At 38.7% G+C, this 18,817-nt stretch overlaps 1 protein-coding gene across 2 annotated transcripts in view; it reads left to right on the top strand.

Annotated features, from left to right (window-relative positions):
* NUP133 (nucleoporin 133) overlaps positions 1-15,225 on the top strand; it is a 54,894-nt gene extending 39,669 nt beyond the window's left edge. For both annotated transcript variants that reach the window (XM_024765607.1, XM_024765606.1), the window contains exons 21-26: positions 4,396-4,531; positions 6,096-6,214; positions 7,761-7,841; positions 8,590-8,654; positions 9,936-10,024; positions 14,481-15,225. In XM_024765607.1, coding sequence (XP_024621375.1) covers positions 4,396-4,531; positions 6,096-6,214; positions 7,761-7,841; positions 8,590-8,654; positions 9,936-10,024; positions 14,481-14,617 — 627 coding nt within the window. In that variant the 3' untranslated portion in view covers positions 14,618-15,225. The remainder of the gene's footprint in view (positions 1-4,395; positions 4,532-6,095; positions 6,215-7,760; positions 7,842-8,589; positions 8,655-9,935; positions 10,025-14,480) is intronic.
* Positions 15,226-18,817: the final 3,592 nt, after the last annotated feature.

Here is an 18,817-nt window from a genome sequence, read left to right as displayed (position 1 = left end):
GTTTTCCTCTAAGATTTTTATAGTGTCTGGTATTACATTTAGGTCTTCAATCCATTTTTTTTTTTTTTTTTTTGCGGTACGCGGGCCTCTCACTGTTGTGGACTCTCCCGTTGCGGAGCACAGGCTCCGGACGCGCAGGCTCAGCGGCCATGGCTCACGGGCCTAGCTGCTCTGTGGCATGTGGGATCCTCCCGGACCGGGGCACGAACCCATGTCTCCTGCATCGGCAGGTGGACTCTCAACCACTGCGCCACCAGGGAAGCCCTTCAATCCATTTTGAGTTTATTTTTGTGTATGGTGTTAGGGAGTGTTCTAATTTCATTCCTTTGCATGTAGCTATCCAGTTTTCCCAGCACCACTTACTGAAGAGACTGTCTTTTCTCCATTGTATATCCTTGCCACCTTTGTCATAGATTAGTTGACCACAGGAGCATGGGTTTATCTCTGGGCTTTCTATCCTGTTCCATTAACCTATATTACTGTTTTTGTGCCAGTACCGTATTGTCTTGATTACTGTAGCTTTGTAGTATAGTCTGAAGTCAGGGAGTCTGATTCCTCCAACTCTGTTTTTTTTCCTCAAGAATGCTTTAGCTATTCGGGCTCTTCTGTGTCTCCGTACAAATTTTAAGATTTTTAGTTCTAGTTCTGTCAAAAATGCCATTAGTAATTTGATAGGGATTGCATTGAATCTGTAGATTGCTTTGGGTAGTATAGTCATTTTCACAATGTTGATTCTTCCAATCCAAGAACATGTATGTCTCTCAATCTCTTTGTGTCATCTTTGATTTCTTTCATCAGTGTCTTACAGTTTTCTGAGTATAGATCTTTTACCCTCTAGGTAGGTTTATTCCTAGCTGTTTTATTCTTTTTGCTGCAGTGGGATTGTTTCCTTAATTTCTCTTTCTGATCTTTCACACTTAGCGTATAGGAATGCAGGAGATTTCTGTGCGTTAATTTTGTATCCTGAAACTTTACCAAATTCATTGATGAGCTCTAGTAGTTTTCTGGTGGCATCTTTAGGATTTTCTATTTATAATATCATGACATCTGCAAACAGTGACAGTTTTACTTCTTCTCTTCCAATTTGTATTCCTTTTATTTCTTTTTTTCTCTGACTTCCGTGGCTAGGACTTTCAAAACTATGTTGAATAGTAGTGGTGAGAGTGGACATCCTTGTCTTGTTCCTGAATCTTAGAGGAAATGCTTTCAGTTTTTCACATTGAGAATGATGTTTGCTCTGGGTGTGTCATATATGGCCTTTATTATGTTGAGGTAGATTCCCTCTATGCCCACTTTCTGGAGAGTTTTTTATCATAAATGGGTGTTGAATTTTGTCAAAAGCTTTTTCTGCATCTACTGAGATGATCTTTATTCTTCAGTTTGTTAATATGGTGTATCACACTGATTTGCATATATTGAAGAATCCTTGAATCCCTGGGATAAATGCCACTTGGTCATGGTGTATGATCCTCTTAATGTGTTGTTGGATTCTGTTTGCTAGTATTTGGTTGAGGATTTTTGCATCTATATTCATCAGTGATATTGGTCTGTAATTTTCTTGCTTTGTAGTATCTTTGTCTGGTTTTGGTATCAGGGTGATGGTGGCCTTACAGAATGAGTTTGGGAGTGTTCCTTCCTCTGCAATTTTTGGGAAGAGTTTGAGAAGGATGAGCGTTAGCTCATCTCTAAATGTTTGATAGAATTCACCTGTGAAGCCATCTGGTCCTGGACTTTTGTTTGTTGGAAGATTTTTAATCATACTTTCAATTTCATTACTTGTGATTGGTCTGTTCCTATTTTCTATTTCTTCCTGGAAGAAATAGAATGGAAGCTTATACCTTTCTAAACATTTGTCCATTTCTTCCAGGTTGTCATTTTTATTGGCATAGCATTGCTTGTAGTAGTCTCTTAGGATGCTTTATATTTCTGCAGTGTCTGTTTTAACTTCTCCTTTTTCATTTCTAATTTTATTGATTTGAGTCCTCTCCCTCTTTTTCTTGATGAGTCTAGCAAATGGTTTATCAATTTTGTTTATCTTCTCAAAGAACCAGCTTTTAGTTTTATTAATCTTTGGTATTGTTTTCTTTGTTTCTATTTCATTTCTGCTCTGATCTTTATGATTTCTTTTACTTTCTACTAACTTTTCTTTTTCTTCTTCTTTCTCTAGTTCCTTTAGGTGTAAGGTTAGATTGTTCATTTGAGATTTTTCTTGTTTCTTGAGGTAGGCTTGTATAGCTATAAACTTCCCTCTTAGAACTGTTTTTGCTGCATCCCATAGGTTTTGGGTCGTCGTGTTTTCATTGTCACTTGTCTCTAGGTATTTCTCGATTTCCTCTTTGATTTCTGCAGTAATCTCTTGGTTATTTAGTAATGTATTGTTTAGCCTCCATGTGTTTGTGTGTTTTACGTTTTTTTCCCTGTAATCGATTTCTAATCTCATAGCATTGTGGTTGGGACAGATGTTTGATATGATTTCAATTTCCTTAAATTTACCAAGGCTTGATTTGTGACCCAAGATGTGATCTGTCTTGGAGAATGTTCCGTGTGCACTTGAAAAGAAAGCATAATCTGCTGTGTTTGGATGGAATGTCCTGTAAATATCAATTAAATCTATCTGATCTATTGTGTCTTTTAAAGCTTCTGTTTCCTTATTTTTTTTTCATTTTGGGTGATCTGTCCATTGGTGTAAGTGAGGTGTTAACGTCCCCCAATATTATTGTGTTACTGTCGATTTCCTTTTTATAGCTATTAGCAGTTGCCTTATGTATTGAGTTGCTCCTATGTTAGGTGCATATATATTTATAATTGTTACACCTTCTTCTTGGATTGATCCCTTGATCATTATGTAGTGTCCTTCCTTGTCTCTTGTAACATTCTTTATTTTAAAGTCTATTTTATCTGATATGAGTATAGCTACTCCAGCTTTCTTTTGATTTCCATTTGCATGGAATATCTTTTTCCATCCCCTCACTTTCAGTCTGTATGTGTCCCTAGGTCTGAAGTGGGTCTTTTGTAGACAGCATATATATGGGTCTTGTTTTTGTATCCATTCAGCGAGCCTGTGTCTTTTGGTTGGAGCATTTAGTCCATTCACGTTTAAGGTAATTATCAATATGTATGTTCCTATTACCATTTTCTTAATTGTTTTGGGTTTGTTTGTGTAGGTCCTTTTCTTCTCTTGTGTTTTCTGCTTAGAGAAGTTCCTTTAGCATTTGTTGTAGTGCTGGTCTGGTGGTGCTGAATTCTCTTACCTTTTGCTTGTCCGTAAAGCTTGTGATTTCTCTATCGAATCTGAATGAGGTCCTTGCTGGGTAGAGTATTCTTGGTTGTAGGTTCTTCCCTTTCACCACTTTAAATATATCATACCACTCCCTTCTGGCTTGTAGAGTTTCCACTGAGAAATCAGCTGTTAACCTTATGGGAGTTCCCTTGTATGTTATTTGTCATTTTTCCATTGTTGCTTTTAATAATTTTTCTTTGTCTTTAGTTTTTGTCAGTTTGATTACTGTGTCTTGGTGTGTTTCTCCTTGGATTTATCCTGCCTGGGACTCTCTGCACTTCTTGGACTTGGGTGGCTATTTCTTTTCCCCTGTTAGGGAAGTTTTTGACTATAATCTCTTCAAATATTTTCTCTGGTCCTTTCTCTCTCTCTTCTTCTGGGACCCCTATAATGCGAATGTTGATGTGTTTAATGTTGTCCCAGAGGTCTGTTAGGCTGTCTTCATTTCTTTTCATTCTTTTTTCTTTATTCTGTTCCATGGCAATGATTCCCACCGTTCTGTCTTCCAGGTCACTTATCCGTTCTTCTGCCTCAGTTACTCTGTATTGATTCCTTCTACTGTATTTTTCATTTCAGTTATTGTAGTATTTATCTCTGTTTTTTGTTCTTTAACTCTTCTAGGTCTTTGTTAAACATTTCTCGCATCTTCTTGATCCTTGCCTCCATTCTTTTTCCAAGGTCCTGGATCATCTTCACTATCATTATTCTGAATTCTTTTTCTGGAAGGTTGCCTATCTCCACTTCATTTAGTTGTTTTTCTGGGGTTTTATCTTGTTGCTTCATCTGGGACATAGTCCTCTGTCTTTTCATTTTGTCTGTCTTTCTGAGACTGAGGTTTTCATTCTGCAAGCTGCAGAATTGTAGTTCTTCTTGCTTCTGAGAGCAAATGTTTTATACATGTCTCTTTTCCCAGTAATTAGTGTGGGTGGCTGATACTTTATGTGTAATTACTCTCAGAGTATGGTACTCATCTGTTTTTAGGCTTGCTAGCAGTGAGTTGATCTTTCATTGATACAGCTTGGGGGGAAACCAGGTTTGGGTTTTACTTAATCTTTATTGCAACTTGAATTAGTATCCAAGATTTGATCATAGTTTTCATATTTTGTTTATTGTAGGCTCATGCAACACTTCTGGGTTTGGCAAATATGGAAACTCGTTACTTTGCAAAGAAAAAAACCCTTCTTGGCTTGAGTAAATTGGCTGCATTAGCTTCAGACTTTCCAGAAGATACACTGCAAGGAAAAATTGAAGGTAAAATACAGTATTTGAACAAGAAGACACACAAATCAGTCATACTGTCAGTGTATTCTTAGAATGTGCTCTTGTTATCATTTAATGGGGTCCATTAGAAACAGGAGCCATCTCCTTTGAGAGGAGTGCTTTCTATTCAGTGTCCTTAGGCAATTACTCAGTTACATAATTAGGATTCTCTTTTTATGGAAAAGTAATTTGTGCCTTAAATAAGAATTCCTAAAGAGTAAATTCAAATGATTTGAACAGAGTACTCTGATTACACCCCTAGTGACTCATATGCTAAGAACAAACTGCAAAGAAACTTGACGTTTACTCAGTGGGTTTGCTGTAAGTGGTGGTAATTCTGTAGTGGTGGTCTGCTGTAGGTGGTGGTTTGGGAGATTCTTCCTCATTCTTTTATTTTTAAACGCTAATAGTGCCTTTTGTTCTAGAGAAGTGTGTATATGTTCTGCAATGCTGGCTGGTAGTCTGAAAGGGGAGCTGTATTTTAACCTGCCCACCAGAGTTAGATCATGTTAATCAAAATATCTTAACACAAGGCTTTATTATTGCTGCTTCCCCCCCAACTTCTGGTCATCACTTTGCATTTTGATCACTTCTTCTTAGCTTTTGCTTTCTTAGCACAATGAGAATATTTTCAGGTCTCAGTAATTTCCTACAGACTATTATCCCAGTGTATCTAATTGAAGGGAGTAGATTTTTAAGAGGTAACTTTCTATTGGCTATACAAGTTCAATTATGGAAATTAGTAAAGTATAGAAAAAACAACAAAATAAATTGTCTATAATCCCACTGCCCTAGAGATAATTACTGTTACTTTTTTAATCCTCCCAGTCTGTTTTCTTAGGTATGGAAATTGCGCAAAACAGTTTTGTTTAATTTTTACAAGCTTGGGATCATGTGGAATGATGCCAGTATTTGAATGAGCATATCTGTGCTTTAGTCACTCCATTTTGCTGTAACTGCTGTTAGCAAACAGTTCTCTGTCCTTTTTTCCTGCAGCCCAGCTCATTCTCGTGGGTGAAGCCAGGTTATGATAGTTTATGTAAATCAAAAGCCCCTGTCACCCTATCGTATGGCGATAAATAACCATTGCTGGGCAATAGGTCTGGTGCTTGTGTTTTTCCTGGCATGTACTCGTGGTGGCTTTTCAGTAGATCATTTCCCTTAGTGAATGAAATTATACTAGAAACTCTGGTAAAGTGAAAAGTAGTACTTTACAGAGTAACCTTAAAATGGCCTGAGAGACCTCAGATTCGGGGGACTTGTGCTTCTGAAATCCATCTGCTCTACAGTTGCTTCAATCGGTAGGTTTGTTTTCTTAGCTCTTCTCTCCCCTCCTCATATTTCTGGTTGCTGTGATAATCCACATGACTTGGATCAAACCCTGAATATTTGTAACATAACTAGGACTCAAGAATAAGCAGAATTAATAACATTCTAGGATCACTGAATTAGTGATGGGATTACCTTTAGAGCTGTTCCATTTCTTTTTAAATTTAGACTTGTTTATGACAGAGCAAAAGTGAATGTTTCCCCCTCCCCCTGTGTTGCCTCCTAGAAATGGCTGAGCAGGAGCGCTTCCTGCTGCACCAGGAGACACTGCCTGAACAGCTGCTGGCCGAGAAGCAGCTGAGTCTCAGTGCGATGCCGGTACTGACTGCAGCACAGCTCATTGGCGTACGTGCTTTCCAAATCCCTGCACCACTTCGTAGTCTCAAAACCACCTCAGTGTTTCCTGGACCACGTAGTACAGTTCCTCAGAGTAGTCATCTCTCCATTGCTTATTTTCCTGGTCACTTTCCCCTGGAGTCAGGTGTCAGAAGCTGCTTAGGAGCAGGGTGCCAGTTAGCAGAAAGCAGTGGGTCAGCCTCTGCCCCCCATAGCTCTCTGCCTGTTCCTCAAGACGCTTATCCAGGCGACCAGAAGAAATTACTTCCATTGTGCTTTTCTAGTACAGGACAGATATGTACCATGAGACATAGTTCAGGCTCTTCAAAAACAATGGTTTTAGGAACTGGATTTGCATAGCCTCTAAGTGCCATCGTCCCCATTTCCCTCTGCAACATAGCCCATTCCTGAGGACGCAGCTAGGTTAGGGGCTGCAACCCAGACATGGTAGTTTTGTTGCTGTGTACCCTTAATAGCCTTAATTCTGCTTCTCTCTTTTCCTTTCAAGAAAGCATTTCCAGTGCAAAAGCGGTGTCATAGAATCGCCTTGAATTGCCCTAATTATGTTACTCAGAAAGCAGACAATTCAAAAACGTCAGTATTTTAGTCATTATTAGTAACAGATTTCCTATCAGTGAGCTCACAGCAGCCTCTCCTGACAGAGCACATTTGATTTAAAAATCTACAGGGCTGTTGCCTCGAAGACTCAGCATTATTTTATGTATTGGTAAGAAGGAAAAAGTTGTCCAACTTTACCTTGATACTGAATCGATTTTAATACTACCTTCCAGTTTCAGGGATGTTAACATTGTGGGGAAAAAAGGTTCAGAAACAGTGAAATAAAACATTGTTTTCAAGTGTTGTAAGACAATGGCAACAAGTAGATAGCTTTTCTTCTGAAATGGTTTGAGTATTGTCTTTGCTGTTAAAGGATTATATGCAGTATTTTAAAATGAAATTTGTTATGTTATAAATAATTTTTGGAAAAAGAAGTTAGGAAAAATTCAAATGGATATTGTTAATAAGGCAAGCCTTTTTCTGATTATAAAATTACGGGACATTTATGATCATATATAGTCAGCTGTGATCTACCCAATCAGGGGTAACCATTGGTAACATATTGGTGTGTTTTGTTATCTCTTAAGTAAACTGTAGACCAACTGCATGCTTTCTCATAGGTCTCAATTTTTAAAACTACTGCAAGGGCAACATTTCAAAAGCATTGTAGCCAGCTTTAAAAATGCAAGGGCAGCTGTTTATTACAGAGTATGCTTGAAAGAGTACTGAAATGTATACTATCTTGAACTTATGAATATAAATTTACTGGCATTTTAGAAGTATATATACCAAGTTATACAAGTTAGTTACTGAGAATGAACATAGGTGTGTTTTAAAAGACAGTTTGCTGTGAGGTAGATGGAGTTTAGTTTCCAAACGTGTTGCTGTTCTTTGCTATAAAGATACCTGTAGACATGATGACTTCTCTGTAAATCTCTCCAGTCTTGGTTATATGAAGAGTTAAAATAATTCTCTACCTTATCTTAACTTGCCATAGTTGTATATCTGTGAAGAAAACAGAAGAGCTAATGAGTACGATTTCAAGAAAGCTTTGGACTTGCTTGAATATATTGATGAGGTAAGTAAAATCACTTGATGATCGCAGGCAAGGATCACAATTTGCGTATGGTTTTCTGTAGAACTGAGTACATCTTGAAAATGTCTTAATTTTAAAAGACTCTCAAAAAAATAAAGTAAAAGACTTTCTGGTTCAGCTACCCATAACTCTTAGAATACGTATAGCTCTTTAGAAAAGCTGTCAAGAGATCTCACCTCTTGATAATTCTCACACATTTCCAGGTGTCTTTTTCCCTGCACAAATAAAAAATGTTGCTTTTCAAGGTCCTGACATATTTTTTCTCTTTCATCTGTTGAGTCGTTGTTAGTTTCTCAAACTGGTATGCTGCTTGTCAATTTATTCTTCATAGTATTCACCCTAAGAGAAGCTGTCTCTCAGCCTTCTTTGAGAAAAAGATTATGATGACAATTCTGTAGGGTGAGCAGTCGGCCCTGCAACTGAAAGTAGTTTGGTAGATTATAAAGACAATAATATGTTGGCTTTTATGTTACTCTGTTTAAAATCTTGACTCTCTCAAGCTTCTTGATAAAATCAGATTATCTCAGAATAATCGGAAACAAATTCACACAAAGTTAATAGTTTTACTCTTCTGAGTAGTATTAACGTCTCAAAGAAAGGGAAATTTTTTAAAATGATAAATTAAAGCATAATAATATTTATGTGGAATTAGGAATTGACATAACTCAAATTTAAGCGTGTATTTTTTTAAATCAGGACTTAATGAGGATTTTTTTGTTTTGCTGTGAAGGAGGAAGATATAAATATAAATAATCTAAAACTGGAAATCCTTTGCAGAGCTCTTCAGAGAGATAAGTAAGTTCCCATAGCATGGATATAACATGGTTTTGGAAAAGGACTCTTTAGGAACATTATGATACCATACACATCAAATCGTTTTGTAACCTAATTGTATTGTAACGTATATTATAAAAATGTTAATGGTTTCATTAGCAATCCTAATTTTTTTATTCAATAATTAAGGAATAGCTTAAGGACTTGGGACCACTGGTATAATTCTCTACTTTTGATTTTAAATTTTACACTGTCAGTTGGCATAGAAATGTGTATGTTCCTTATTTTCACAGAAGTTGGGCCAGTTCTGCCAAGAAAGACTTGAGGCTACAAATTTTTTTTTTTTTTTTGAATAAGAAGTTAGTACAGTTTGAGAATCAGTACCCTCTTCTAAGTTATTGCGACATCTTTTTCACTGTAATCTCCCTACATAGGAGGATTTCTGTCCACTGGAACGGTGGTATTAAGATTCAGTGGCAAAGAGAGACAGAATAATCAGCTGTAGAGGTGGATTTTTCCCACGGAAAAGCATGACTTGAGTGCTAAAAGCCTTCTCTACTCGGTTTTCCTTTTTCCTGTGGCTTTGAGAAATTGCAATGGAACTATTTTTACTAAAGCATTTCTTCCTCTAATCACTCCCAGATAGTTAAAATTGTTGTCAAATTTGGTCTTGGAGGTCATCCTCCGAAGCATCTAGCTCTGCCTGTTGGATTCTCCTTCCCAATCATAAAAGATGTATTATGTCATTTGACTGGAATACCTTGTCTTGGCTTCCTGATTAAACACTCTACGGTATCATGAGGGATATAGCCATTGATTACTACAAAGGAGTGGTTCTGTGGATTTGTATTTCAGTAGTAGATAATCTCAACTAGATAAAGAAAACTTTTTAGGTTACACCAGACACTGGTTGCCATTTTACTTTTATGAGAAACAGAATATAACATTCTTTAACTATCGCCTGTGCTCTGAAGGGTCATACTTTAGGGTCGTTACTAGGTTGTTACATATAGAATTTTCTTGGGAAAGATACCTCACTACTTGGTTTTGACATCAAATACATGCTGGTTATATTGGGCAAATAGCTACCTGAGTATAGCATCTCCTATCTAATAGAGAGACTCTGGGTATATCCAACATTTAATAAAGCTCCTTTATTTAAATAGTTTTCAACAGTATCACAAAACTCAAGATTCTTCACCCCCTACAAACATCAAAACAAATCCACAATAGCAAACAAGTCATTTGTTTCAGATTATGGCCACAGTTCCATTTTCTCCTCACAGTGATTTTGTTTTCTAGCTGGTCCAGTTCAGATGGTAAAGATGATCCAATTGAAGTATCTAAAGACAGTATATTTGTGAAAATCTTACAGAAACTTTTAAAAGATGGTAAGTGGTTTGTTCATGTTGGAAATTAGTGTCACTCCTCAGTTTTAGAATCTTAGAATAATGGGGATTTGCCTAGGTGTCAAATGCCAGGGGGTTAAAATTAAACAGTATCATACTTAGAATTAGAGAAACTTGTTTAAAATAAAGGGAGGGCTCTTTCCTCCCCTACATGTTGGGGAGCTGTGTCATGGTGGAGTTGCCGTCTGCTTGGCCACTTAACTCTTGTGAAGATTGAAAACCTAAAATGTGACTTCTTTGGTATATCCCGTACTGAACTGGCCATACCACGCCTGAGAGCAAACTACAAAATGTTTTATCAATCCATTTTGGACATTAATACTATAAAATTAGTTTTAAGAACAAAATAAGGGGCTTCCCTGGCAGTCCAGTGGTTAAGACTTCACCTTCCAATGCAGGGGGTGCAGGTTCGATCCCTGGTTGGGGAGCTAAGATCCCACATGTTTCAGGGCCAAGAAACCAAAACATAAAACAGAAGCAATATTGTAACAAACTCAATAAAGACTTTAAAAATGGTCCTCGTCAAAAAAAAAAAAAGAACAAAAGGAGACAGGAAGGGAGTATGTTTTGTATATGTTTTGTACCTAAGACAGGTGAGCAAAATTCCATTTGCTGATCGAGGTGCAAGTAAGTAAAGAAGCGTTTATGGTTAAATGTTTATTATGAAGGGAGAAGATGAATTAGAGGGTACTTAACTTTAATATAACTGGAGGTTAATATACGGAGAAAGACTAGAGGTGAGAGATTTTCCACATTTTATACATGAAGACGAGTGTGGCTCATTTGTTGTAGAATTATTAAATCAAAATATATGATGATGGGCTTCCCTGGTGGCGCAGTGGTTGCGAGTCCGCCTGCCGATGCAGGGGACGTGGGTTCGTGCCCCGGTCTGGGAAGAACCCACATGCTGCGGAGCGGCTGGGCCCGTGAGCCATGGCCGCTGAGCCTACGCGTCCGGAGCCTGTGCTCCGCAACGGGAGAGGCCACAACGGTGAGAGGCCCGCGTACCACACACAAAAAATATATATATATATATATGATGATAATCCAGGCAGTGTGCAAAATAGGCTAACCTAGTGTTTACCAGTCTTTTCAGATGTAAGGACACTCTCTTTAATACCAGCTGGAAAAAAGTACACAATGACAAAAAGCCACAGTAAATTCAGCAGCCCTTCTAAATGGATGTGGATTTTATTCATGATGCTGACATTTACACACATTCGGAAATTTCTGTACATATATCTGCAAGACACATTATTTAATCTACATAAGACATGCGCGGCCCAGTGCCTGGTACATAGTAGTCACCCAACAAACATTTGTTCTTTGAATGCCTAGAATTATTTTACAGATTCATAGCCCCAGTTCTTCTGAAATAGATTCCACTCTGCGGTCCTCTGCTTGAGAATCACTGGCTTAACCGAAATGACGGGGGCCTCAGAGAAGCACTGCGGAGCTCACCACACCAACCGGTGTGCCGAGGGGAAAGGGCGCTGAACTCGGTGTTTACACGCCGGAAGTTCACTCCAGATAGAGCTGTCCACCTCAGCATTGACCTGGGTGTTTACTTATGAAAAATGAATACTTGACTACCCCACATTGACAGTAGATTTACTGGATGCTTTTACTTTCAAAGATGAATAAATAACACAAAGGCAATTAAGTCTCTTCATTGTCAAAAAAATAAAAAATTAAATAGTGAAGGGGTATAGCAAAAGAAAATATCTTTTGCTTAAAAATACTTGAAATTCAGACAGAGTTAAAATATATTAAGCTTTCTCTTTGCTAGATTTGGAATTGAAGAAATAACTGGATATGGTTGATTTCTCTGTGCTGTTGAAGAGATTCATTCGGACCCAAATCTGATGCTTTCCATGAAGTTAGCTCTTGTAAAGGTGCCACTGAACCGAATTGTGGCTAATTAAGTATTTGGTGCTATTTAAAGTTCACTTTTCAGTTGTTGCTATTTTTAGATTATAAATCATAGATGGAAAACAGAAATAGAAACCTATAATTTTACAAAAGAATTATTAAATTTTGACCTAAGGACAAAAACAAGTGGAAACTATTATATATAAATTATAATGTGTAATGATATAATATATAATACATATATATTAATAACATACATTTATAATATTATATATATATTATAAAACCAAGCCAAAGACATTTATTTTTGGAACCTTTTAATAATATAGCTTCCATGTACAAGAATAAATTTTGGTTTTTTTTAAAATTTATTTATTTTTGTCTGTGTTGGGTCTTTGCTGTGCGCAAGCTTTCTCTAGTTGCATCAAGTGGGGGCTGCTCTTAGTTGTGGTGTGTGGGCTTCTCACTGCAGTGGCTTCTCTTGTTGCAGAGCACGGGCTCTAGGCGCACAGGCTTCAGTAGTTGTGGCGCGTGGGCTTCAGTAGTTGTGGCACGTGCACTCAGTAGTTGTGGCTTGCGGGCTCTAGAGCGCAGGCTCAGTAGTTGTGGTGCAGGGGCTTAGTTGCTTCACGGCATGTAGGATCTTCCTGGACCAGGGCTCGAACCCATGTCCCCTGCATTGGCAGGTGGATTCTTAACCACTGTTCCACCAGGGAAGCCCAAGAGTAAATGTTTTTTAAAGGGCAGATTCTGAAGGTAGATATAGATAGCTTCACATTGTATTTCATAGACTCGGGCAGCCCAACAATTACTTCAGCCTGTGGAACGAATTCAGCCTGCAGATATATTTAAATTACCCACCTGGAGCTTTTCAGTTTTTACATGTTATTAAAGTACATTATACATACAGAAAAAAATGCACGTCATTGCATGGAGTATAACATTTTTCCTAATTAGTCGCTGGCATTTAATAGTTGAGAAGAGTTCTTACGAAAGTCTTGTTTTCTGACTTGTCTTAAAAATCAGAAGATTTGCCTATACCAGACTGAAATATTTACCTGGCAGCTGTCAGCTGGAGCTGATGAGCACTGCCCACTTTGAATGGGGCGCTGGTCCTAAGTTTACCAAAGCCCCTAGGCCATCTTCCTCATGGTACCTGCCAGGGCTTTGCAGGCGTTTGAGTTTTTTTGACTCCTGCTCTAAAGAAAAATAAACCATCAAATATTATGTCTAACAGAAGGCATGCATTATAAAAATAGAAGTTAAATAAGATGGGTTTTTTAAGAGAATTAATCTTTAGGAAATTAATGTGATATTTTCACAAGTGTAATGCTGTTTTACAGAGAAAAAGTCTCTCTTGAAAGTGTGTTAATTGTAATAAATGATATATAAATATTGCAGATTTAGTCTCATAACACTTATTATGAGATTTTTTATTGTATAATAAGTATCAAAAATGGTGCTAGGCACTTAGATGGTATTAAAAATAAACAGTATTTGATTTTGAGAAACTTATGATAATGTGACAAACTATAAAATATTGTCTTATTAATTTAAAATGTTTCTTCCAGTTCTCTTTATTTATAAAATGAGAAAAATCGTACATACTGTTTTGTGACTACACAGATGTGCATTGGCTTTCCAACTCAATAGAGGACTGACTGATGAAGACATGGTTCTTCCCCCTCTCCAGTTGTAGAGAGAAACTAATACGTTTGGCAACACTGTAGATAGCTTTCACGGCAGTGCTTCTACTAAATTATTTTCCTGAATAGGAGAATATTGTTTGAAATACTTGTTTTCTTCCCTTTTTTAAAAATTTTTAAACAATTAAATAAACTTGAAATACAAAATAAAGTTGATCAACTTCAAGGAAAATACATATTACCAAAGTTGACTCTAGAAAATTATTTTTAAAACATTAAGCAGACCAATCACCCCAGGAAAAAAACATTAAAAACCGGTTCTCAAATAAGCACCTCTGCAGTGAAGCATTTCTAGAGTGTGGGAAGACCACCCATCCAAGCAAAACAGTGGATCTTTGATCTGGGGGACAGATAAATGTCTGAAAGTCTTTTAAGAAGATATGGTATAACTTGTCTTCCTTGATAATTCAGATTCCTGTCTTTCAAATTTTACATGTGGATTATAAGCAATCTTTCACTGATACCTTCTACCTCTCACTATACAGCTGCTTAGAAAGCTGCTTCCTCGGGCTCGAAATACTTATTTTCAAGTGAATTAGTTTAAAACTTCCACACCGAAGGAATGGCTTAAGCTGTGGAGAGAAATGAAAGTGTTTCAGATTGTATTAAAGACTTTAAATAGAGTGGCTGTTTTGACCACTAGGGCGAAGAACAGTCACGCAGCCCCTGCTAAGTAAGGAATGTCATATTCTCAGGCCTAGCTTGGCAGATGGGAAGGAATTTAGAACAGAGTATTTCCCAATAGCAGAGTGACGTTATATTTTAAATAGAAGCACAGGTGTTCTTATCATCAGTCATCTCAGTTCGTTTGAGAGTTATGTGAAAAAAAAAAAAAAAACGTTCTGTGTTTGTGTTTATAGGCATTCAGCTCAGTGAGTACCTGCCAGAGGTGAAGGACCTGCTGCAATCAGACCAGTTGGGAAGCTTGAAGTCCAATCCTTACTTTGAGTTTGTTTTGAAAGCTAATTATGAATACTACGTCCAGGGACAAATGTGATTTTGCTAAAATGGTCATTGTCCCTGAAAATTTGTATGAGTGTGTCCTTATAAAAATTTTAGACCTTAAATATCTAGAAGTTTGTACAGTTTTATAACATGTATTCCTGAATTTTTTATACTGTATTTGGAAGCTACTACAAAATAGTTGTATGACTGTGGTTTTAGTTTTTGGTTACATGATAATTTTTTCTTCCTCTTTTCCTTCTGAAGTTTATCTGTGGGTTTCATACTTGCTACCCTTCCTTTTTATCTCACTCCATCCAGGGCCCTGGTTCTGGCTACATGTATGCACGGGTCACTTCTAGGCTTCAGCCTCTGTAACTCTAAAAATGGAAAGACTGCACTAAGTTGTCTCTGAAATTGCTGTGGCTCTGGATGTTACGTACTGGACAGTGTCTGGAATATTTGGTGTCCATTTTGGTTAGGTCTGGGGAAAATATCTAGTGGGGTAAATGTCAAAATTTGCCAACTTATTATGAAACTAAAGGACAAAGTGGGCCTAATTCATTGTGAGCTTGATAACTGATTACTTCACTGGGAAAAATGTCAGACTTTTCTACATAAATAATAGAGTATTAATAAAAGTATTTTGGTGAATAAAACATATTTATGTGGCTTTCTCATCTATCTATAAGTTACCATATAATAGGTTATAACCTGTCAGTATGGGGATTCAGTCAGGTTTATGCATTTTCAGGATGATTTACGCTGAATTCCATCTTTACCACAGTCTGTCTAGCTAATCTAAGGTGTGTGTAATGCTAGAAACCTTATAGGTTTTCTTAATGTGGCAACTGATTTAACTGAAAAGTAGTTGTTCTCAAAGGTTTGTCCTGACCAATGTTGTCACTCAGTTTTTATCGGGCTTTAAGTAAAGATGGAGTTGCTGGCATATTCAGGCTTTGGCCCAGTTGAATCCTCACTAAACAACTTGCTCCAGCAGCTGAAAAGGTCAGGAGTTACACATGGTGAAGAGAGTCCGGTTCCCGGCTTCACAAAGTGCAGCTCTCGCGTGCTGTCCCCTGCAGGCTTCAGACCCCGCCTCTGAGCATGTGTGGAAGGACGGGTTCATGGAGGAGCTGCTCTTGGCTGTCGCCAAAGGAGGGAAACGGGCAGCCTCGCCTCTGTCTGCGGCGCGGGGCGCAGTTAGGGATATCCTGAAGGGCACTAGGGGAAGTTAGGGAGAGGAACTTGTCAGACAGCACAAGAAATGGTTGAATTCTTGTGTTAGAAGACTGGTTTTACAGGGCCCTACGGTTGTCACCTGTGAGATCCTGTCAGGTGATGCTGTGACTGGGACACAGGACCCTGCCACCTTCACGCGCTGCCACAAACCCAGTTATCCCCGTGCGACGAAAGCCAGTCTGACGATGACCCCGGCCCATGGACCCGAGGATGTGAAGCTGCCGCTCTCACAGCAGGATGGATAGTCGTCTCATTTTGAGGGAGAAAAAGGCTCTCTCTTCTACCCCTGTTAGAGATGGTAGCCATAGCTCCAAAATGGTTGGGTTTCTTAAAAATTATTTTAACAGTAGTAGTGAAATTAAGGCCTAAAATATTGAGTAATTTTTTCTTCTAAATTTTAAAAATTTGTTGCACAACGTAGTCTTCATTAAAGAATTACTGATTTTTATATAAACTGAGTAGTTGACGATGACAAAGTGTAAAGGTGCTGTAAAGGTGAGCATGTTTACTAGGAAAGAGAAAGTGTACTGACTTGGAAAAGGTTTTCTTCACTCCTGTCTTTGAACGCTGCTTGAAAAGTCACAGCTTGTGGCCCCAATTAAATCAAACAGGAAGGTTGGGGGTTTGATCGTGAGCAACAGGCTTTGTGTGTGGCTGTGTTTTAGGAACTTTTGAACGTGTGGAGGATTAAGACAGAATTTGAGAATCACAGCAAGAGACGGTGCTGGAATTCTTGGTGAGGTGGAAGGCGACTGATGCCCTCAGTTTTAGGGATTTCGTTAGAAATCGGGTTGTGCTGCTTTTTTTACTTTGGGGTCTGAATCGTGTTTTTCTCACAGCTTCACCCTCCAGGTGGAGGGGGCTGTCAGGAATCGGTGTGAAGCACACTCCTTGAGGTGACTGGGCCTGAAGGAGAGCCACGCCGAGGTGACTGCAGCCTCGCTCCCCACGCACGTGTGCGTTTTGAGGCTAATAACTACGAAAGTATTAGTGTAGCCCACGTACCTGTTCCTGGAGACGTTATTCAAGGAATGCTTCTAAAGAAAACAGCTTTCTATATTCCTACGTAAAATTCACTCATTAAATACCGAGGTACAAGTACTGTAGAAAATGTGAAACCTATTAGGAAAAAAGAAGTGCGTGGAGGAAAATAAACCCCTGTAATCCCACCAGCCAGAAATAGCTTCAGTTACCATTTTGAAATATATCCTAGATTGTGCATGTATCAGTATTTGGACTGTGCATGTGTTACCTTTTGTAACCTGCTTATTTTGATGTGAGGTATTGTGAGCATTTCTGTGTATCTTTAATCTGGTATTTCTCAACCTTTTTATTTTTAACATCTTTATTGGAGTATAATTGCTTTACAATGGTGTGTTAGTTTCTGCTTTATAACAAAGTGAATCAGCCATACATATACATATGTTCCCATATCTCCTCCCTCTTGCGTCTCCCTCTCACCCTCCCTATCCCACCCCTCTAGATGGTCACAAAGCACCGAGCTGATCTCCCTGTGCTATGAGGCTGCGTCCCACTAGCTACCTATTTTACATTTGGTGGTGTATATATGTCCATGCCACTCTCTCACTTCGTCCCAGCTTACCCTTCCCCCTCCCCGTATCCTCAAGTCCATTCTCTAGTGGGTCTGTGTCTTTATTCCCATCCTGCCTCTAGGTTCTTTATAACCTTTTTTTTTTAGATTCCATATATATGTGTTAGCATACGGTATTTGTTTTTCTCTTTGACTTACTTCACTCTGTAAGACAGACTCTAGGTCCATCCACCTCACTACAAATAACTCAATTTTGTTTCTTTTTATGGCTGAGTAATATTCCATTGTATATATGTGCCACATCTTCTTTATCCATTCATCTGTCAACCTTCCTTTTCATTATCACTCCTCCTAAGGAGACTTCTTAAGACAATTTTCTTTAATCACTCTGCTCCCTTCACCCCCTCTGAAAGTTTAATACCACAAATCCATTGTATATCTTTTTATGTACCACAGCCTTTGGAGCCACACCTCATTATAATATCTAAGATTTTTTTTTTAACCCCCTAAGAACCAACTTTTCCCCCTTCAAGAATGTATGTCTTCAGGGGCTTCCCTGGTGGCGCAGTGGTTGAGAGTCCGCCTGCCGATGCAGGGGACGTGGGTTCGTGCCCCGGTCCAGGAGGGTCGCACGTGCCGCGGAGCGGCTGGGCCCGTGAGCCATGGCCGCTGGGCCTGCGCGTCCGGAGCCTGTGCTCCGCAACGGGAGAGGCTACAACAGTGAGAGGCCTGCGTATCGCAAAAAAAAAAAAAAAAGAAAAGAATGTATGTCTTCAGTATTCTTCAAGGTACAATTTTTTTTAATGACTGCCTGACACTTTACCATATATGGCTGTATCATAATTTAACAGGTCTCTCTCTTCTTAACAGTCTTAAAAACACTTGGGTTAATGGTTTGGGGTTGGTTTGGGTTGGGGTTTTGTCTTTGTTTTTTTTCTTACAGTAATACTGGAATAAATCTTTGTACAAAAATCTTTGTTCATTCCAGATACATTTCAAATGACACCGACTCTTCCTGTTCAGTTAGTGATGACATTGATAAGCGGTCAGTGAACTGTTCTAATGATTTTTAGTGTCCTTTGCTCACCTCCCCACTCTGACCTCCTCCAAACACTTAGAAGAAAGGTACTGTACCATTTATCGTTTCTTGTGTTCCAGGCACTTACCTAGTTTCAACCTTCAAATCAGTCTTAAAGGAGTAGGTGGTATCCTCAGCTGAGTGTCTCTGGAAGCCACCGGCCCCAGGCCACATAGTCCGTCAGAGGGGCGGGTACACCCAGATGTGCTTTACCAAAGAGCAGGCTTTCTTAACTAGTGGGCTGGGGTGGGGACGAGGGGAGCGGAGGGGGAGGAGAAGGGGAGGAGGCCAAAGGAAGCCTCGGATGGAATCATTAGTCCCTTAGAGATGCCAAAGCAGAGCGAGTCCCAGTCTGGGAAAACCAGTGGAAGATCGAAGTCCTC

The sequence above is a fragment of the Neophocaena asiaeorientalis genome, unplaced genomic scaffold (assembly GCF_003031525.2).
Source record: "Neophocaena asiaeorientalis asiaeorientalis breed wild unplaced genomic scaffold, Neophocaena_asiaeorientalis_V1.1 scaffold369, whole genome shotgun sequence".
NCBI classification, from domain to species: Eukaryota; Metazoa; Chordata; class Mammalia; order Artiodactyla; family Phocoenidae; genus Neophocaena; species Neophocaena asiaeorientalis.
This window is presented reverse-complemented; position numbering and strand designations above follow the sequence as displayed.